Source organism: Parastagonospora nodorum, assembly GCF_000146915.1.
Source record: "Parastagonospora nodorum SN15 chromosome Unknown scaffold_18, whole genome shotgun sequence".
Lineage (NCBI taxonomy): Eukaryota > Fungi > Ascomycota > Dothideomycetes > Pleosporales > Phaeosphaeriaceae > Parastagonospora > Parastagonospora nodorum.
The window spans coordinates 61,651-79,487 of record NW_001884566.1 but is presented as its reverse complement, the minus strand read 5'-3'; the positions used below and the strand labels follow the sequence as shown (position 1 = coordinate 79,487).

General features: G+C 51.0%; 6 protein-coding genes across 6 annotated transcripts; 3 read left to right on the top strand and 3 right to left on the bottom strand.

The window, feature by feature from the left end:
- Window positions 1–1,250: 1,250 nt before the first annotated feature.
- Window positions 1,251–6,536, top strand: SNOG_10882 (hypothetical protein; the record flags this gene model as incomplete). The annotated part of the gene is made up of 5 exons (XM_001801088.1): window positions 1,251–2,081; window positions 2,218–4,565; window positions 4,762–5,243; window positions 5,292–5,848; window positions 5,877–6,536. 5 exons carry the CDS (start codon window positions 1,251–1,253, stop codon window positions 6,534–6,536), a joined length of 4,878 nt encoding a protein of 1,625 aa, XP_001801140.1.
- Window positions 6,537–7,468: 932 nt separating this feature from the next.
- SNOG_10881 (hypothetical protein) lies at window positions 7,469–8,779 on the top strand (the record flags this gene model as incomplete). Its single annotated transcript, XM_001801087.1, has 1 exon — window positions 7,469–8,779. One exon carries the CDS (start codon window positions 7,469–7,471, stop codon window positions 8,777–8,779), a length of 1,311 nt encoding a protein of 436 aa, XP_001801139.1.
- A 209-nt stretch (window positions 8,780–8,988) lies between these two features.
- On the bottom strand, window positions 8,989–11,285 carry SNOG_10880 (hypothetical protein; the record flags this gene model as incomplete). The annotated part of the gene is made up of 3 exons (XM_001801086.1): window positions 8,989–9,727; window positions 9,781–10,721; window positions 10,776–11,285. The coding sequence occupies 3 exons, from the start codon at window positions 11,283–11,285 to the stop codon at window positions 8,989–8,991; spliced, it is 2,190 nt and encodes a 729-aa protein (XP_001801138.1).
- A 909-nt stretch (window positions 11,286–12,194) lies between these two features.
- On the bottom strand, window positions 12,195–12,462 carry SNOG_10879 (hypothetical protein; the record flags this gene model as incomplete). Its single annotated transcript, XM_001801085.1, has 2 exons — window positions 12,195–12,393; window positions 12,446–12,462. The coding sequence occupies 2 exons, from the start codon at window positions 12,460–12,462 to the stop codon at window positions 12,195–12,197; spliced, it is 216 nt and encodes a 71-aa protein (XP_001801137.1).
- A 2,142-nt stretch (window positions 12,463–14,604) lies between these two features.
- Window positions 14,605–15,210, bottom strand: SNOG_10878 (hypothetical protein; the record flags this gene model as incomplete). The annotated part of the gene is made up of 2 exons (XM_001801084.1): window positions 14,605–14,643; window positions 14,707–15,210. The coding sequence occupies 2 exons, from the start codon at window positions 15,208–15,210 to the stop codon at window positions 14,605–14,607; spliced, it is 543 nt and encodes a 180-aa protein (XP_001801136.1).
- A 1,548-nt stretch (window positions 15,211–16,758) lies between these two features.
- On the top strand, window positions 16,759–17,817 carry SNOG_10877 (hypothetical protein; the record flags this gene model as incomplete). The annotated part of the gene is made up of 5 exons (XM_001801083.1): window positions 16,759–16,805; window positions 17,018–17,265; window positions 17,317–17,455; window positions 17,508–17,587; window positions 17,660–17,817. 5 exons carry the CDS (start codon window positions 16,759–16,761, stop codon window positions 17,764–17,766), a joined length of 621 nt encoding a protein of 206 aa, XP_001801135.1. The 3' UTR covers window positions 17,767–17,817.
- Between the last annotated feature and the right edge of the window lie 20 nt (window positions 17,818–17,837).

Genomic DNA, 17,837 nt, shown 5'->3' with positions numbered 1-17,837 from the left:
TCAATAAGATAAAAGACCACAACTACTTTCATTGAAATAGCTGAAGGCCTGAAGCGTAGACGTCGCTGAGTACTACACCACACGAAACCTCGAGGCGGTTTTGGAGAGATGAGGAAAGATTGTAGAGAGGTGTTGTACACAAGCATGGAGATTGGTTTTCATCATTCAAAGTGAGAGATACCACTGATTTTATATTTCAAGAATACAACAGATGGATGGCCGGATAGTTAAGCAGAGGCCGCGGTGCTGCGGCGTAGTAAACTGTTGAGATGCCCCGAATTACCTGTGGCCAATCTACACAGGATCTACATAGCGTCAAACTGATGTGCAAGATACGGCATGAGCATGCATATGCTGAGACCATATCTGGGTGCGTTGAGATTGGTGGTATTACATGGAAGGTTGGTCCGCAGCATTAGCAAGGATCCAAAACGCAGAGGAAATGCATGAGTAACAAGCTAGAGATCGGAGGGTGTGCTGTATCCACCACACTGGAAGCAGAGGTTACTCGTAACTACATCCCCGCCAATTTGTTTTAGCTACGGGTTCCTTTGGAAAGAGGTGCGGGGCTGATAGAGTTTCTTACATGCATTCAAACTGGCATTCACCAACCTGAAGATAACATAGCCCCCAAGGAACCACAGGGTAAGTAGTATTAGAGCTACTCCGATAGGAGCAACGCGACTTGCGTGCGTCTCAAGTGACTCGAGAGACATGGCGAAAAAATCTTGTCATTTGGGTAACTTTGTTGTGGCAGAGGGCGCTGAAAGAATTGGAGGACTCTCGCTGCGCCTCACAGCGACATAATCATCCAAGCGCAATGTCGGACCTTACATAGATCGTCACTACAGACTCCGTTTATGAATTTAGGCAGAACCACCTTGCATCTGCGACGTAGAATATGCTGCTGTGGCCAAGTTGGAGTGCAGCAGCGTTTGCATTTTGACTAAAAGGGACATCGCAGTACCTTCGCATTGATACTCGCAGGATGGCAATTTCGAGGACTCGGCGATCTTGTTCTTGCTACACAACGTCTGCGCGATAAACCCGTGAGAAGAGTTTACTGATATTGAAAGCTCAGAAGTCAAAGTATCAAAGAAGTATACCTTATCTAGCGGCATCGATGCCTGGGCAAGCTTTTGTGGCTTGAGATCCCAGCTGCACTGCGCGCTAGCGCAAACATAGCTTACATCTCACGGATATCGTCCAACTTCTCATCCCGCATACCATCAGTTCATCCCCTCGTCAATATGGCTAGCCTCAACGCCCTAAAGCAAGCCCTGAAACACGCGTCGGCACACATAGACTATTCATCAAGAAGAACACTGTCAGACGACCAGTACGCCGGCGGATTCAGCAACTTCAACGAGGCGCCCAATGATCGAATGTATCGTGCCTTCATCACACCGACACTCACATCCGTACTTGGTCCCTTATTTGACTCCCGCCTCGCCATATCCGTGCTAGAAATTGGTCCCGGGCCAAAGACCATCCTCGCCTCGCTGCCCGAGGGCATGAAACGCAAGATCAAGCGGTACAAGGCGTTTGAGCCGAACGAGGTTTTTGCGAAGCGTCTTGATGACCAGCTGGGGTGCGTAGTTCGGAGAGAGGCGTATGAGCTGCACGATGAAACGCAGACCGAGAAGTTCGACGTCGTGCTGTTCTGTCATAGCATGTACGGCATGCATCCAAAACGAGCTTTTATCGAGCAGGCATTAGAATCACTTGGCGATGTTGGAGACGAGATGGTGGTGGTATTTCATCGCGATGGGAAGTTGGACTTTGGCGGGTTGGTGTGTTATCGGACTGCAACTTGGCTCGATTTGACGCTCCAGGTACCCGTGGAGGACGAGCGTCTTGACGAATTCGTATCTTTCATCGTGGGATTTGACGTCGAAGCCTCGGATGTTCGGAAGAAGTGCCGCGACATATGCCACGCCTTGGGCACTCGAACGGGGAATCATCTTGTCTTCTATGCACGGGAGATCATGGTGGCTTTCAACAAACACGCAACTGCCTTGCCAAGATTACTCGCACAAGTTCCAGCGGCGATGTCAGCCACGGCAATCAAGAACAGGGAGGCGAGGATCCTAAAATATGCTGCCATAGTTACTCCAAATTCGATTCCGCAGGTTCAAGAGTGTGTGCAATGGGCACGCAAGTATAAGCTGAACCTGACGGTCATCGGTGGCAGTCACAGCCGGTCAATGTGTACAGCCCAATGTTGTCGGCGTGGACATGAGCGCTTTCAACGACCTCCATGTTCTCCAAGACGGCTCATGGATAAAAGGAGACGACGTCAAAGACGGGCCTCTAGTCATCATGGGTGCTGGATGCACTACCGGACAAGTTGTCAGCGAAACCCTGAAGTCCGGTATGACCATCCCGCTGGGCTCACGACCGAGTGTCGGTGCTGGCTTATGGCTGCAAGGCAGGTATAGGTCACCTATCGCGGCGCCACGGACTGTCCTGTCGATCTCAGTTCTCGGCGTCGTGATGGTCAGCCCAACTGGCGAGATTCTCCACATTGGCCATGTCCCGCCCCTATACTTACCACGCGACACAATACGTCCTGATAACGAAGCCGAGCTTCTATGGGCTGTCAAAGGCGCAGGGACAAACTTCGGTATCGTGATCAGTGTGGTATTCAGGGCTTACAATGCTCCGAAGTTTCTGGTACGCGAGTGGGTTGTGTCGCTCGGTAATCGCGAGGAAGCAGTGGATAAACTTGCCAAGTTCAACGAGATCGCCGATAAGCTGGAGAGGAGTCAGTCTGCGGACCCATGTCTGCACTGGGACGATGGAGGGTTGCGTCTTGGCGTGACGATGTACGAATGTTCCAACAGTGATCCAGATCGGGCTCCGACTCCTTTCGACACACTTTTTGGTAAGCCTCAAGATGTCCAAACTGTGGATTGCAAGGGACTTTTTGACACCGACATGTACATGTCTCGCATGCATGGTGGACATGCCGGTGGCAAGACGTCTTCTTTCAAGCGCTGCGTGTTCCTGAAGGATATTGGCAACCACCAGATAGCGGATCTTTTAGTCAAGGCCATCGAAAATCGGCCCACGCCAACATGTTACCTCCACCTCCTACAAGGGGGTGGGGCTATCCGAGGCGTTGCGGATACATCTACTGCATTTGGTTGCCGGGACTGGGACTTTGCGTGTGTTATCACAGGCATCTGGCCGCGTGATGAGGATGGTAACGAAATCTCGCGATCTACGATCCAATGGGTATACAATTTCACCACTGCGCTATTGCCATTGAGCCAAGGCATATATGGCGCGGACCTTGGACCTGATCCTCGAGACAAATTGCTGGTAAGCGAAGCCTTTGGTCCAAACCGGCAGAGACTCGCTCGTCTCAAAAAGGTCATGGATCCACAGAATGTATTGGCGTATGCTTGTCCGCTGCCGAAGAACCGGCCAGGGCCAAAACTTATCTTTCTTGTTACGGGTAACCACGGTGCTGGAAAGGACTACTGCGCTGAACAATGGGCTTCGGAGGTCAAGGACCACGCCCGGGAACGTCTGGAGGTTCATATCAGCAGTATCAGCGATGCTACCAAGCGCGCATACGCAGCCAGCACTGGAGCTGACCTTGCTCGTCTGCTCAATGATCGTGCTTACAAAGAGCAGCACCGTGCAGCAATGACAGCATTCTTCAAAGCGCAAGTTCAACAAAGACCCAATTTGCCAGAGGAGCATTTCCTGGATGTTGTGTACGGCGCTGCAGAGGCCGATGTTCTTTTCATCACTGGCATGCGAGATCCCGCACCGGTCGCAATGTTTTCGCACCTTGTTCCCGGGAGTCGCGTAATCGAGGTACGTGTCCGAGCCAGCGAAGAGATAATATACAACCGCCGATGTTGCGATGGTCCTGGGGTCGCGGAGAGAGAGACGGCCAGCGCACTGCTGGATTGGTGTCCCGACTTCGATTTCGACAACAATGTAAAAGGGCCTAGAGCTGCGAGGAGTTTCGCTGAGAAGCATTTGTCACTCTTCCTGCACGGCGATGCCCAGCGACTGGCTGATATGGTGCGAGCAATCCCAGATTTCCCTGTCGCCGACACTCAGTTCCGTCACGTGCTCGGTATAGCACAGGAACCCGACGACCTGGCTCTGTGCTTATCGCTATTGAAGTCTCTCTACCCTGGCGACATGTCTCAAGTTGATGCGATGGTGTGCTGCGAAGCAGGTGGCTTCCTGTTTGCTTCTCCACTGGCCTCAAGTCTCAGCGTGCCTTTGGTCATTGTTCGCAATGGCGGCAAATTACCACCACCAACGCTATCAGTCACAAAGCTAAACTCGCACATATCTTCGTATGGCAATGTCAAAGAAGAGACGATTGAAATAGAGCGCGATGCCATCTCGAAGGGTGCCTCGGTGCTAGTGGTCGACGATGTGCTTGCCTCTGGTCAGACCTTGTGCGCAGTATTGCAGCTGTTGGACCAGACTGGAATTCAACCCGAGAAGATCCAGGCCTTGGTCGTCGCCGAATTTCCCATTCATGGTGGTCGGGCGTTGTTGCGATCTCGTGGTTTCGGCACGGTCAGCGTGCGAAGTCTTCTTATTTTTGGAGATAGATAGCGTTCATATTCGATCAGAGAACTCCGAATTTCTCTTGTTGCAGCAGATAAGTTCGAATGAAAACGCGTCTTTCGTAATTATGGTTACGTGCAAAAATGTGTTAGCAAACACGACCTCGGGACACTAACGAGGTCACGAAGCTTGACGGGCTTTCGAAAAGCACAGCACGGCCACGAAACGGACCTTGAAAGAGGGGACAATTGACCGAGGAACCACGCTAGCTGATGGAGGAAAAGAACGCGACGTGACGCGACGCGACGCGATCTCACGTGCGCGCCCGGCAACGACGCTGAAGATCGGCATCGTCACCCCACCATGCCAAAAATCATCCAGGGTCCACGAAGACCCACGTATCGCGATCACAGTCTATCCAGACGTCAGAGAACAGCACTGGACGCGCCAGATGGCTGAACAAGCTGCTATGAGAAATCTGGATCAATTGCCACCAGAGATGATCGAGTTCACGCTTCTGAAGACGACGGGCGCGCTGGCACCGCGTCTCGGCCGCATCTCGCTGGTGGGAAGGAAGACAATACAAACCCCCGCTTTCATCGGCAATACATCACGAGGTGTCATATCACACATATCGCCAGATAACTTTCGGAAGAGCGTACATGTCAATGGCGTATACGTGCCGCTTGAGGATTGTGTGTGCCTTTGACATACGCCACGCTTGCCCCACTGACGAAGCATAGTCGTGGAGAAGCACCCCAAGCAAATACCGCCCATCTTCAAGTATGAAGTCCCCGAGCCTCTCCGCAAGTTCATCGCGCTGCCAGAAGACACGCTCCTCATCCTTGGCGCGCGTCGCAACCCGCCAATACCAGTGCCCGTCCCAAACACGAATACGGAGATAGCCCTGTCAACATCGGTCGGATTCAAGGCTATGAGCTCCGAGTACTATGCAGCCGCCGTACGGAAGCTACAGCCGGATATTGTGGTCGGATTGGCGGACATACCATTCGGACAAGAATCGATTGGCACTAAGCGCAAGGACAAGATGAGCGATCGGACAGAGTTGTGGCTTCAAGACATCATTGCCAGGAAAGAGAGCTTGGACAAGGGCGAGAAGAGCTGGAGCATATTCGCGCCAATACTGCCCATCGAGCGTGATCTGCAATCATGGTACCTGGAACATCTCCTCGACGATATGGTCGACAAGATCAGCGGTGTTGCCATATACGACACATATCTCCTGGATGACCTACCAGACCAACTGCACCTCCTTCCACGCCTATCTTTCCATGCGCCCGCTAGCCCGCACGAGCTCCTACTGCCAGATCGGCCTCGGAATGGATCTCTTCACCGTCCCGTTCCTCGCAGACGCAACCGACGCTGGTATCGTGCTCGACTTTGCATTCCCTCCTCCTGCCAAAGACGAGACATCAAGCACGCGATGCACCCTTGGAATAGACATGTGGCACGAAGACCATGCCACATCTGTTACGCCTCTCTCCACTGACTGCACCTGCTACGCCTGCATAAAGCACCACCGCGCGTACCTCCAACACCTCCTCGCGGCCAAAGAAATGCTCGGCTGGGTGCTCATCCAAATCCACAACCACGCCATCCTGTCCGCTTTCTTCGCGGGCGTGCGCACCTCCATCGAAGCGGGTACCTTCGACACCGACGTCGCCGCCTTTGAAGCATACTACGAGCCCTCGTTGCCCGAGAAAACTGGCCAGGGCCCAAGAGTTAGGGGATACCAGTTCCGAAGTGAGGAACATGCAAAAAAGGGGAGGAAGAATCCGAGAGTGTATAAGAAGTTTGATGAGGGCAAGATTGCGGAGTTGAAGGCGGCGCATGGGCAGCAGCCGAATCGAAAGCCGGAGATGCGCGATGTCATTGATGACGAGGCGTTGTTAGGACTTATGGGCATGGATGAGGAGCCGAGCAGACAGATGGAGGAGCTGGTGATCGAGGATGATAAGGGTGTTTGATTGCGATGAGAGCAAACCTAATCGTGGTATGTAATCGTCATAGGACTAATCAGATGCAATGTTCGTCATTGGGGCAAGCTGTGAGATATCATGAGTGACTGTATACATTCGAAACCGCTCTTTCGTGGTGAGGGAGGTGACTAAGCACGCAGTGCAGACACACAAGACGAGAGTGTTGACTGATATCGTGGGAGGCTGATTGCGTGATCGCGTCGATGTCAGGTCAGTTCGCAATTTTGTTCTGCGTCTTTGCAAATTGTCGACCTTACTCCACTGCCTCAGAGCGTTAATGGAGACATGAGCGCTGTAGCCCGCTTTCTGTTGCCATGTTACCAGAGATACGAATTCATTTAGTCGGCGCGTCAACAGCCTGTCATCACAACATCCCTCCACCAAAACTCTCGAAATTACGAAATTTTCTTCTTCAACGCACCAGCGAAAGCCGGTGATATCAATGGAAAAGGAACAACGACCCGAAAGCCGTGGCGCTCGCCCCAGCCCACACGATGCACGATGACTCACTCCTAACGTATGCAGAGCCTCTCTCCGTGTGGTTGTGTGGAAGTGCTGTGGATTAGTTGGATGGGTGTCGACGGTTGAAGCTCAGGTTAAGGTAGATTTGGTATGCAGCAAATATCTTTGGTAGAAGTTGTTATTTTGTGCAAAGCAAACTCACACATGCCGGGTCCTTGACAATACACTATAGCTCACCACGCATAGCTTGAAATTTCACTGTAGCCAAGGCTTGGCATAATATGTAGATTGCGGGTTCCAATCAGCTTATTGCCCACTCGCTGTGAATGCGGATGTTATGGGAGGGTCAAGTCACCACTAGCCGCGCCAGCGACACAGCCGCAGCAACTCACGACACTCCAATACCTATCGCTATCGCACATCAAACGCGGTCACTCCAGCTTGCGACCGAATTAGCCATGTCCATAGAGCATTGCGATACGAGGCGCGAGCCCACTGAGCGTCTCACCATCGCAGTCCAAGACGCGCTCCCTCTCGTCGCCGACAAGCCCACCCTCTTCAGTCTGCCGGGCGAGCTCAGAAACGCAATCTACCACCTTGCGCTTGATAAGGACTACCAACGGGTACCCCTCAATCCCGTATACCTCAACAAGCCCGATCCCTACATTGCACTCCTCCAGACATGCTCCGCCGTCTACCACGAGGCGCGCAGCTACATGGTCGAGAAGCAAACGGCCTACATACCTGTCATGCCTGGTCTTGACTGGAGTTATGGAGAGCCAGCAGCGGACTATGGCTTGTCGCGTGCGACAAAGGATACGACGATATGTGCACTGACGGATTTCGTGAGTGTGCATTTTCACTTGCACCTCGACTTGTCGCCGGAGGAGGATTACAGCCCGGAAGGGCTACTTGATGTACTTGCGCAAGCTATTGAGATCTTCGCGTCACACTCATGGCCCCTCTATCTCAAGCACAATCTTTGCAAGCGACGCGCAGTCGTCCATCTCGACCACCTGCTCTCGCTCTGGCCAAAGCTCTTCTCCAACCAAAACTGTATCGATATCGGAGCTCTACAACGCCTCATCGAACTCATGGCGCGGGATAAGATGACAGACTGGAAGATGCGATACTATGTGGCGACCGGGCAGGCCAACACCCAAATTGCGTATGGTTACTGTCACAGATACAACATCCAAGACACAGAGCTGGCGCAGATTTGCGATTACGCTCGCCCGTACAGTAGCATCAAAGTTTTCGCGGAGATGTACGGCGAAAATACAGCATGGGATTATGGCGATGCGACGGGATGCGTGACGCGTATGCGCACGCCTGTTACCGAGTTCTGGCCAAATCTACATTTTGATGCGCACAGGTATCCCTCTGTGCTATTGGGGTCCTTTCGCTTCGAATACCGAAGTAAGTTTGAGACGAGCTTGCATGGAATAGATCCTCCAGCTAACCTGTCTAAAGGAAACATGCTGATTGATCACTTCGACGAGGAGGTCTTACAAGCGAGACACGCTCGTGGTGGAGGATGCAAACTGTGGTTACTGGAGCTCGAGAAGAAAATACACATACGTGATGCGGAAGAACATGGGATCAATGACGAGGAGAGGTTTATACTTACTAATGCGGCGCTTGGTGATTTCACGGGAGGATGGGAATTTCTGCTCGATTACGAGCGTGCAAACAGGGAGGTGCACGAGACTGTGGCTAGGGCAAGAGATTTACACGATGCTGCTGGATTTGGAACTTGCGAGGAGTGACCTGCACAGGTATGCGGTCAGGGAGAGGTTGCTGCTCGATTCCAATTAGGGGAGCGTGATGAATGACGCGGACATATTGGCAAAAGTAGCACGAGTAGCAATGTGGCTAATGAGAAAGAATCACGGAACGAACGCAAATCGGTGACTGCGTGTTGGACATATACGTAAGGAATACGTAAGGCACTTGTCTAGAGTAAAATAAAACCAAATCAATACCCCAAACCCTTCGCCCTCTCTTCCCCAAGTATATCCACCAAACTCGCCAACTTGAAACTCGCTTCCTTCGCCGTCCCACCCTCAGCGAGCTCATTAGCATCATCGTGCGTGACAAAAAGCCCATACGGGAAATCCTTGTTCAGCCTGTTGCCCACGGCCGCACATCCATCCGTATTGCTCACATGGTCGACACCCTTCTTTTCATTGTTCACAATCGTAAACGTCGTAACGTATTTGTGTGGCGGCGCGCGCTCGTACACCTTGTACGCGCTGATGCCTTGGCTAGACACAAGGATATAGCCGCCAGGTCCAGACTTCGCGGGCACGAGCGTAATGCCTTCGACGTCGGCTGAGAGACCACTGGCATCGCCGACCTTGGCGACCTGGACACCCGTGTTTGAGCCAGTGGGCTCGGCTTCATAGCGCCAAATCCCAAGCGGCTCTTCGCCGAGGAAGATGTAGCCGGCTCCATCGTCGCCGACGCAGCCTTCGACTTGACCGCCCGAGCCCCCAGTGAATTGGCGCACGAGCTTCGTTTGGAGGGTACCGTTGACAGTAGAGCTGAGTTCGTACTGTAGGTATTCTGCTTTTTTGTTGTTGACGAAGAGGTAGTCTTTGCCTGACTTGCGCGAGTGGTAGGTGCAGGAGCCGTAGGGCTCGTAGTCTTCCGGAAGGCTTTGCTTGCCGCCGGCGATGGGCTGGATGAGGCCGCTGCTGTTGACCTCGACGAGGCTACATGGGGCAATTAGCATGGGTGGTTGAGTTTGGTGTGAGTGGCAGCTTACCAAAGAGTGTTGTCGCCTCGACAGGCAGCGAACGCGAGATCAGTCTTTCTGCTGCCCACAGTCACGTTGTAGATAATGTCGACGTTGTTCGGCTCTTCCGCTGTAAAGTGCTGCAAGAGCTTGCCTTGCAAGTCGAACACACCAAAGCCCTCTCCATCGCTGGATTTGGTGGTGGTAATGATCTTGCTCTGGTCGGCCTTCGTGGCATGGATCCAGACCGCAGGGTCATCGCCATCGCCACCGTTTGCTTCGGTCTCATACTTTGCCTTGACCGCAACAAACGAGCAATCTGGTCCAGTCCAGCCGTCTTTGCACTTGCACACATTCGGACCGTCACATTTGCCATGTCCGGAGCAGTCATTGAGGCAGGCATTCTTATTGCATTCCTTTCCAGAGAAGCCAGCAAAGCACGAGCAGCCACCGCCTGCAGAGAATCCATTGTTGGAGCACTTCTCGGAGATTGCACTCTCGCAACGAGTACAGGGCTTAGTCTTGGGGCTGTATGCTGTGTTGGTTGCAATACCAAGTGGTGCGAGGACACTGGCTAGCGATGCGGCAACGACTCCATTACCATCCTCACCTTCGAAGGCAAACGCGATGATACCGGCGGGGTACGATTCAGTCGAAGATTGCAACAAGGACAATCCACCTTCGATGGAAAGATCTGCAACGCCGTTGAACTCGACTGTGCCTTTTGGCGCAATCTTACTGTCATATACGTCCATGACCTCGCCGTGAAAGACAAACAGGTAGTCGCTCGAGTTGCTGTGATATGTCGCAAGCCCAGCAACTTCAATTTTGTCGCTCACAGTCTTTACTTCCGGTGCTCTGGTTGATTCGGTCGCTTGGAAGGAATACAAGGGGCGGTCTTCCGCAGAGAAAAAGACCTGGCCGTTCAAGAAGACAGTGCACGTCTCGCCCTCAATGGGTACAGGGAAGGTCTGTACCTGAAATGAAGTTAGCCCGAGTACTCAAGGAATTGATGGAAAATGTACTTCAACAATTTCGACATCCTTCTTCTTGTCTCGAATCAAGAACTGCACCACCTTACTCTTGCCGAATAGAAACAAGTAGCTTGCACCACTTTTCTGGCTACGCCAAACGCACGCTGTGCTCCAATCACCGAGTTGTATCTTGTCGTTGCTATCGACCTTTTTGCCAGTTTTTGTGTCGAACACGCGAATGAGAGAGTCCGGAGAAGGGATGTTGATGATTAAATCGCGACCGCCAATATCGTGGACAGGGACAACAACTTTCGAGCGACCGGTCTTTTGATGGGCGATTTGCTTGAAGATCGGAGGCGGCGCGACTGCAAATGTGCGGAAGCCGCCATCGTCTGCGCTTTTGTCATTCGCGACAAGAATTGGAGAGCCGCCGTAGACGAAACCGGTGTTCTCGTCCTTGAAGCCTGTCGCGACTGGAACAAGTGTCAAGTTCACAGACTGTGCGGACGCGACTGCAAAAACTGTTGACACCCACAACAGGCTATTCGCAAAAATCATCATTGCGACCTTGACAGAGCACCTGAGTATTGGGTGGAGAAGCGTAGCGTTAGCAGTTGGAGATTTCCATTGGACTTATAACGGGACGGTCCAAGCTTTCGCTATCAGGGAAAGCTTCCGCTTGTGCCTTTTGTCAGTCTATCATCCCGAGCACGTTGACAGAAGCTTCATAACAGCCGTGGCGACGGGCCTCTAGAAGGTTGGTGTTTTCGACCTGCCGATCTTAGCTAGGTCCCCGGTCGCCGACCAGCCAATCATACGTGCACCTGGGGAAACGTGAGACTTGTGTCCCGTCGCATGATGTGCACGAGCAAGGACATGGATAGAGGCACCAAGGACGGCTATAGGCAAGAAACAGAGGTGTTGTATGATTGGTTGTCAATTTGTTCCGGAAGAGGGTGGAGCGCAAGGCAGGCAAGACGAATCTGGGTGTCCGCAATGCCACCGAGAGATTCACCTATTTGCGCTTCTTACTGAGCGCTTTGTACTCTTCCGCAATATCTGTATAGCCCGCAGGTATGTATGGCATGAGTCTCTCCGCCTACCAACATCCCTTCCGTTGGTTCGATATGCCCATGTCCTTGAGCATACAACCACAACTTTGAAAATCACGCACCAAAATCGGGGCTATAGGCGATACTATCGTCTACCGACCTAGAAAGGTCTTCAAAACTGCAAAAGTTTCGGAGTTCGCAGAAAAGTAGAGGCTAGGAGGAGGGACGGTTTCCAAAACAACAGTGGAAGCCACAATTTCTGCCTTAGTTTCCATGAGCAGAAAACCGCTTGCTTCTACGGAATGGGAATGCCTCGCACTTGCGAATGGAACACACTTCACCTAAACGTTGAGAGAATGAGAGCTTCTCCGACGAGTATGTAGGAAAATGCGTTTTTATCTCTGAGGGTGGCTGTGGGTCATTTGCTAACCATGTTTCCGTTCGTCACGTTTGCCTTCTTTTCGCCATTCAAAGCAGTTTTCTTCGACACAACGCTCGCTCCAACTGCTGCTTGATCCGATGTCACTCTTTCCTTATGGATGAACTCCACAAAATCTAGACTGTTCGGGTTCACTTCTTCGCGGTCTCGATCTATGGAGCCATAGTCACCGTACTGCCTACACATTGCAGCCAGATGCCTTGTCAGAACCTAGGCGCAGTATCCTACACGTGCGCCCTCGAGGCATGATTTTCCCGGTTCGCTGATCAAGGTTGAGAAGAACTGGAAAGAGAAGGGACAGCTTGAATCATGGGCTCCAGTGCTATGTAGCCAGTCGAAGTACGTGCTTGGTAGCGTAGGAGGGAGGGACTCCGAGCCGCACCTTCTTTTCTTCAGTAAACGGCGATTGTCTTTGTTGTTTGCGATATGAGCCAGTAGAAACTTTGCGAGTAGGATGCTGGCGAGAATCTGCACAGACAGGGTGGATTGAGATATGGCGGGATGAGAGCGGAAGTACGAATGAATCTCAAGACAGCGATGAGTGCTTCCGGCTTGGTCTGTATTTCGTGAACTTGCGCCCCGTCAGTTTTAGGCAGATCGAGTCTGGGTCGTTTGCTCGAGCGTTCACTTGCCGCAGGATCTTCTGTCGTTGCCACACATGTTCCGCTATCGCCTTGCCCGCATTCATCCTGGACCTTGAACTCGGAAATTACACCAAATGACTCCAGTCGTACCAGCAAGCTTGGAACAATTATCTCAAATCCTACGTGCACGGTGCTCTTCACGTCCCAGGCTAGCAAAAGTGCTTGTGCGCACGATTTGGCATTCTCTACGCGCAAGTCATGCTGGCGGAGGCTAGTGTTATCGTTTTGAAGGAAAGTGCGGTGATCAACGAAAGCTAATAGAGCGGCAAGGCTGTTGAGAACTGAGTCGTAGTGGGTACGTTAGGACATCCAGGAACCGTCCTCTTGCTGTGTCTTCAAAATGTGTTCAAGGCATTCTGGAAGAAGACGATGTCGATTGGGACCTTTGGTATGCACCATAGAAAGTCATACTGAGTCGTAAAGAGACACAGAAAATGTGCCGAGCGAACATAGATCGGCATGGTCCTTCATCAACGCGTTGAGCACTTCTTTGGGCGTAGGGCAAAGTGCGCCATTGCCGGCCAAAACAAAGTCCATTTCTGGTAGAGAAAGTCAGGAATTGTTTGTTATGAGGTTTTCTGTCGTGACAAGGGGCTTCAAAATCTTATCTACTGTGTTGTAGTAACTGCGCACGTGATTAGATGATGAAGTAAGCAGCTAGTATATCAGATGGTTCCCTCCTGAGGGCTTTAAACCTCACCGACGATCGTCGAAAAGCTAGTTAGACGCTGAAATCTACCATCCTTCCACTGACTGCGGGTCGATTCCTGGTTCCTAGAGGTATGAGGAGGTGTCTATACAACACTACAAGATCTCAAGTGAAGGAATGACCCATGTCAGCTCAGTGGGCATGGATTGTGGGGACCGTACGTCTGAGGACCCCGAGGTGCGCCCTAAAGCTTTACCCGAAAACCACAAACACAACCTAGACTGTGCCACGTACGGTTGATGAATTCAATGCCTCGAATTGTCACTAGGATTGCGCTCTAGGCAGAGTGATGCTCCGCGGCACAGTTCGTGCGCTATTCTCATCCGATGTATTAACAGGGGTATATCGGTCTTCAACCTCTTCGACACTTCGAGGGAACCGTGATGAACTTCCCCTAGAATCATGGCCAGGTTCATCGCCACGCACAACATTTTATCCCTGCTACGAATATACTCGACATTATCGCTCCAATCTTTCAGTTCTGCACCGCGAACTGGTACACGCAACAGAATCAAGGACAAATTGATCGTGTCATTCCAAGTGTTGTGGATGTCCCACGTACATGAGAATTCAATGTATATGAACTGGGTGTTTGCGACTCTGTTCGGCCTCGAAGCGCTAGTATATATACCAATAAACAACAATGATTATACTGTGTGCTTCTCTTCCTCAATGTTGTTTTCCGGTGCCTTGATTGTAGTCCATCTACAGAATGCTACTAATATAAAGGAGAGAACAGTGGGCGATGGCAGGTATGTACTATAATCATGTTAGTTGAAGCAGGCGATTTGAAAGGATAGATGACTTACGAAAACATCGGTCGCGGAGTCACTATACGCTCGTAGAACTCCGGGGAGGTCAACGAGACTAACTACATCTCTGAACCTTGTTACGCCAACAGAGACAACTTTTTCGGCAATATCTGGTGAAACAATCTCGGCAAGGTTTGTAGCAAGACGTCCCTGGAATACAGCCTGACCGATAGCTAGGAATATGGCGCAGCTGGTTGATATGACCATGAGAAGATTCGTAGCACCTAAAGGAACAAGGTCTTTTGGCAGAGAAGCCTGCATACCTAGGTGAGCCTGTAGTGTAGTCAGCTTTGACTGCCGATAGAAAGGAGAAGGTCCAGTCGTACCATGTTGCTGGCGAGGGAATATCCTATACCACCAAATATTTGGTAGCCAATCCAGTGGCCATCGCTGATGCCGGGACGTAGCGTCGTGAGTAGGCCTGCACCAATACAGACCATTGCTTCGGCGAACAACAAAAAGGGGTTCCATACACCTAGTTTCATTGCCATGCCAGCGCCAATGAACGATGCTAGAACGTCTGCAATGACAGTCGGAAGATAATGGATACCAGATGCAGTTGGTGAAACTCCAAGTACGGATTGGAACCAGATGGGCAGCCAGTACACAATGGTTTGGAATGGCCCATTGACGAAGAAGCTGCTAGCGCAGATAAGCCAAACATTTCTGTTGTCGAACAGTCTTGGTGGAATCAATGCTGTGTCTTTGAGGTAGATTTGCCATGCCACAAAAATGCTCATGATCAGCGCGGATCCGATGATCAACCCGATGACAGTCGACGATTTCCAGGGATGAACGACTCCACCCCATTGCAGTGCAAGAAGCAGCATAGTGATCGAGCTAGCGAAAAGAGTAAATCCGAGCGCATCAAGCCCTTTGAGCTTTTCGAGCCTCGGCGCTGCTTCGGTAGGCGCCGGCTTCACATGGAAGACGAAGAAGATAAATGTAGCCGCGAGGCCACCAATAGGAAGATTAAGGTAGAAGCACCAGCGCCAGCTTGCGTGTTGGGTTAGAGCTCCTCCAAGAACTGGTCCAACAATACTTGCAATCGCAAAAGTTGAACTCATTGTCCCTGTGTAAATTGCGCGCTTGTGCAGAGGTATGATGGTCGTTAAGATCACGAATCCGCCTGCGAAAACACCCGACGCTCCGAACCCCGCAACGACTCTACCAGCAATCAGCCCGTTCGAGGTAGGTGCAAGACCGCAGATCAGACTCCCTATCTCGAAGAACGCAAGATATATCAGGTAGGTCATCTTCTTTGGATACAGCGTGAAGGTCTTCCCGGCAAGAGGCTGCGAAGCGCAGAGGGCGATGTAGAACGCAGCGCCGTACCATCCAACGTCATCGAGGGAGTTGAAACGGGACGTTATGACTGGAACTGCCGTGGCAATTACATTGAAGTCCTACATAAAGGTCAACATCTAATCCCGCTCATTTCTCTAGAACACTTACCAAGCCTACTAGAAAAGTACAAAGGCAAATGCCAATGTGAATCAACAAGAGTTTGATGCCAGTTACCTCGTTCTCTGGATCTATAGTAGCATCCTCTACTTTTGTCTGTTGACTAGTCTGCTGTTTGGTCTTCAGGTCAACGTCGTCTGAGTGTGTCCTGTCGTCGTCCATATTGGTGGGTAAATACTTTTACGGAAAAATGAATTCAAGAGAATAGGATAGCGAGGAAAGAAGGAGATTCTATGGGGCGCGGGTAGGCTTAGGGCGAAGGCAATGAGAATCGAGCATTATCTTCATACGCTTCAACTACCTATCGTATGCAAGCGAGCTCAACAAGGCTTATTGCGGCGCAGGGCCGGCCTGCGGAATTAGCACCATCATTGAGACATGTATACAATCACGCAGATGGACGCAAGGGATACCCTAGGCGGGATATTAGCCACCTCCAAGGCTGACCGGAAAGTCATGGCGGGTGTGGTGCTGATTGGTCACCAGACCGGGCTGCGACGGTTGTGGCACCGCATCCTGCATGCACGTGCAGGGTCGACATACCCAGGGTTTAACCAGGGCCCAGTTCCCTCGGACCCCGAACTCAGCTGGGCATGTGCATCATCGCGAGACATGCATTGATCAGCGTCTTATAAATATCAAGGCTGCGCAATCTCTACCGCATTGGCGCGTACATGCGCAGGCGCGAGCTGTTCTGTCACATGCATCGCCGCTACCCACTTCACACATTGAACAAGTGCTTACGGTGATCACTTATTGTTCCACCCTTCATCGTGCCGCCAAAACGCCTTACCCGACTTCTGACGAAATTCAATAAGAGTGCTGGCACATTGTGTGACGATTTGGATGCTCCCATACTGTTGGCATTGAAAACTTTCGCAACATCATCGATCATCACACTTGCCTCACTCATAATGGCAGAGCAATACATGAAAGGAAGGAGCTTCATTACCTCCATCAAGTACGGTATTAATTTTCACCATCAAATGCTAGATTGTAACAAATAGTAGGATGAATTACTTCCACTGCTTTCTGAAACAGCTCACGGGCTATAACATACACCCCAGCATCGAGCTTAGTAATCAAAAGTTACGAATTGCTGATATGGGAACGCAAACAGCGTACAGCTCTCTACCATGGGGAAAAAAAGCAACGGCTTACCTCAAAGATTAGCATATGGCCAATCGAAGTTGCCGAAGCATTCGGTCCACGTGCAGAAGTTGTCGCCTTCGATACCTCTGATCGTTTTACCCCTCCTTCTCCGTGGTTGCCTCCCAATCTCAGCATTCGCATACATGACATCACCTTACCATTCTCCGAGGACTTGTTGGGACAGTTTGATGTCATCAACTTTCGTTTGTTTCTTACCCTGCCACCCGAGAAGCTCAACGTCATGTTGGCTAACGCGATGGCACTGTTGAGTATGTATTTATCCAGTCTCTATGCAGTCACGGCTTATTGGATATGATTAGAACCCGGTGGATACATTCAGTGGACCGAGCACGACAAGACGGATCTTGAGCCTCTCAGTACCAACTCTAGTCGTTCTTTCGAGGCTGTCAACGCACTCATTGCGCTGGAAAAGAACCCGTTCCCCAATTACAACGCCTTGTCAGTATTTTCAACCCTAAATTACCTAGCCAATATTAATCTGTCTCTGCAGTTGGGTCAACGATATTGCCCGAGAATTTACCAAGACTGGACTTGATGTGATCACCGAAGATAGGGTCAAGACGAGGAAAAGTATGTTAATGCAGATGAACGAATTGCATCTTCTTTCCATGATGGATATTCAAGAGGGGCTGAGCAAAGCAGTCGATGAGTTCAAAGAGGAGCATCTGGATACCTTGACGGAAGACTTTGCACATGGAGTAACTTCTGTTGATGGATTCATTACTATCGTGGGCAAGAAACCACTCTAAATATGTAATCTAATTCCGAAGAAAGTATCTGTGTACTTGTCACATTAACCGAAAAATTTTCCCATATTACA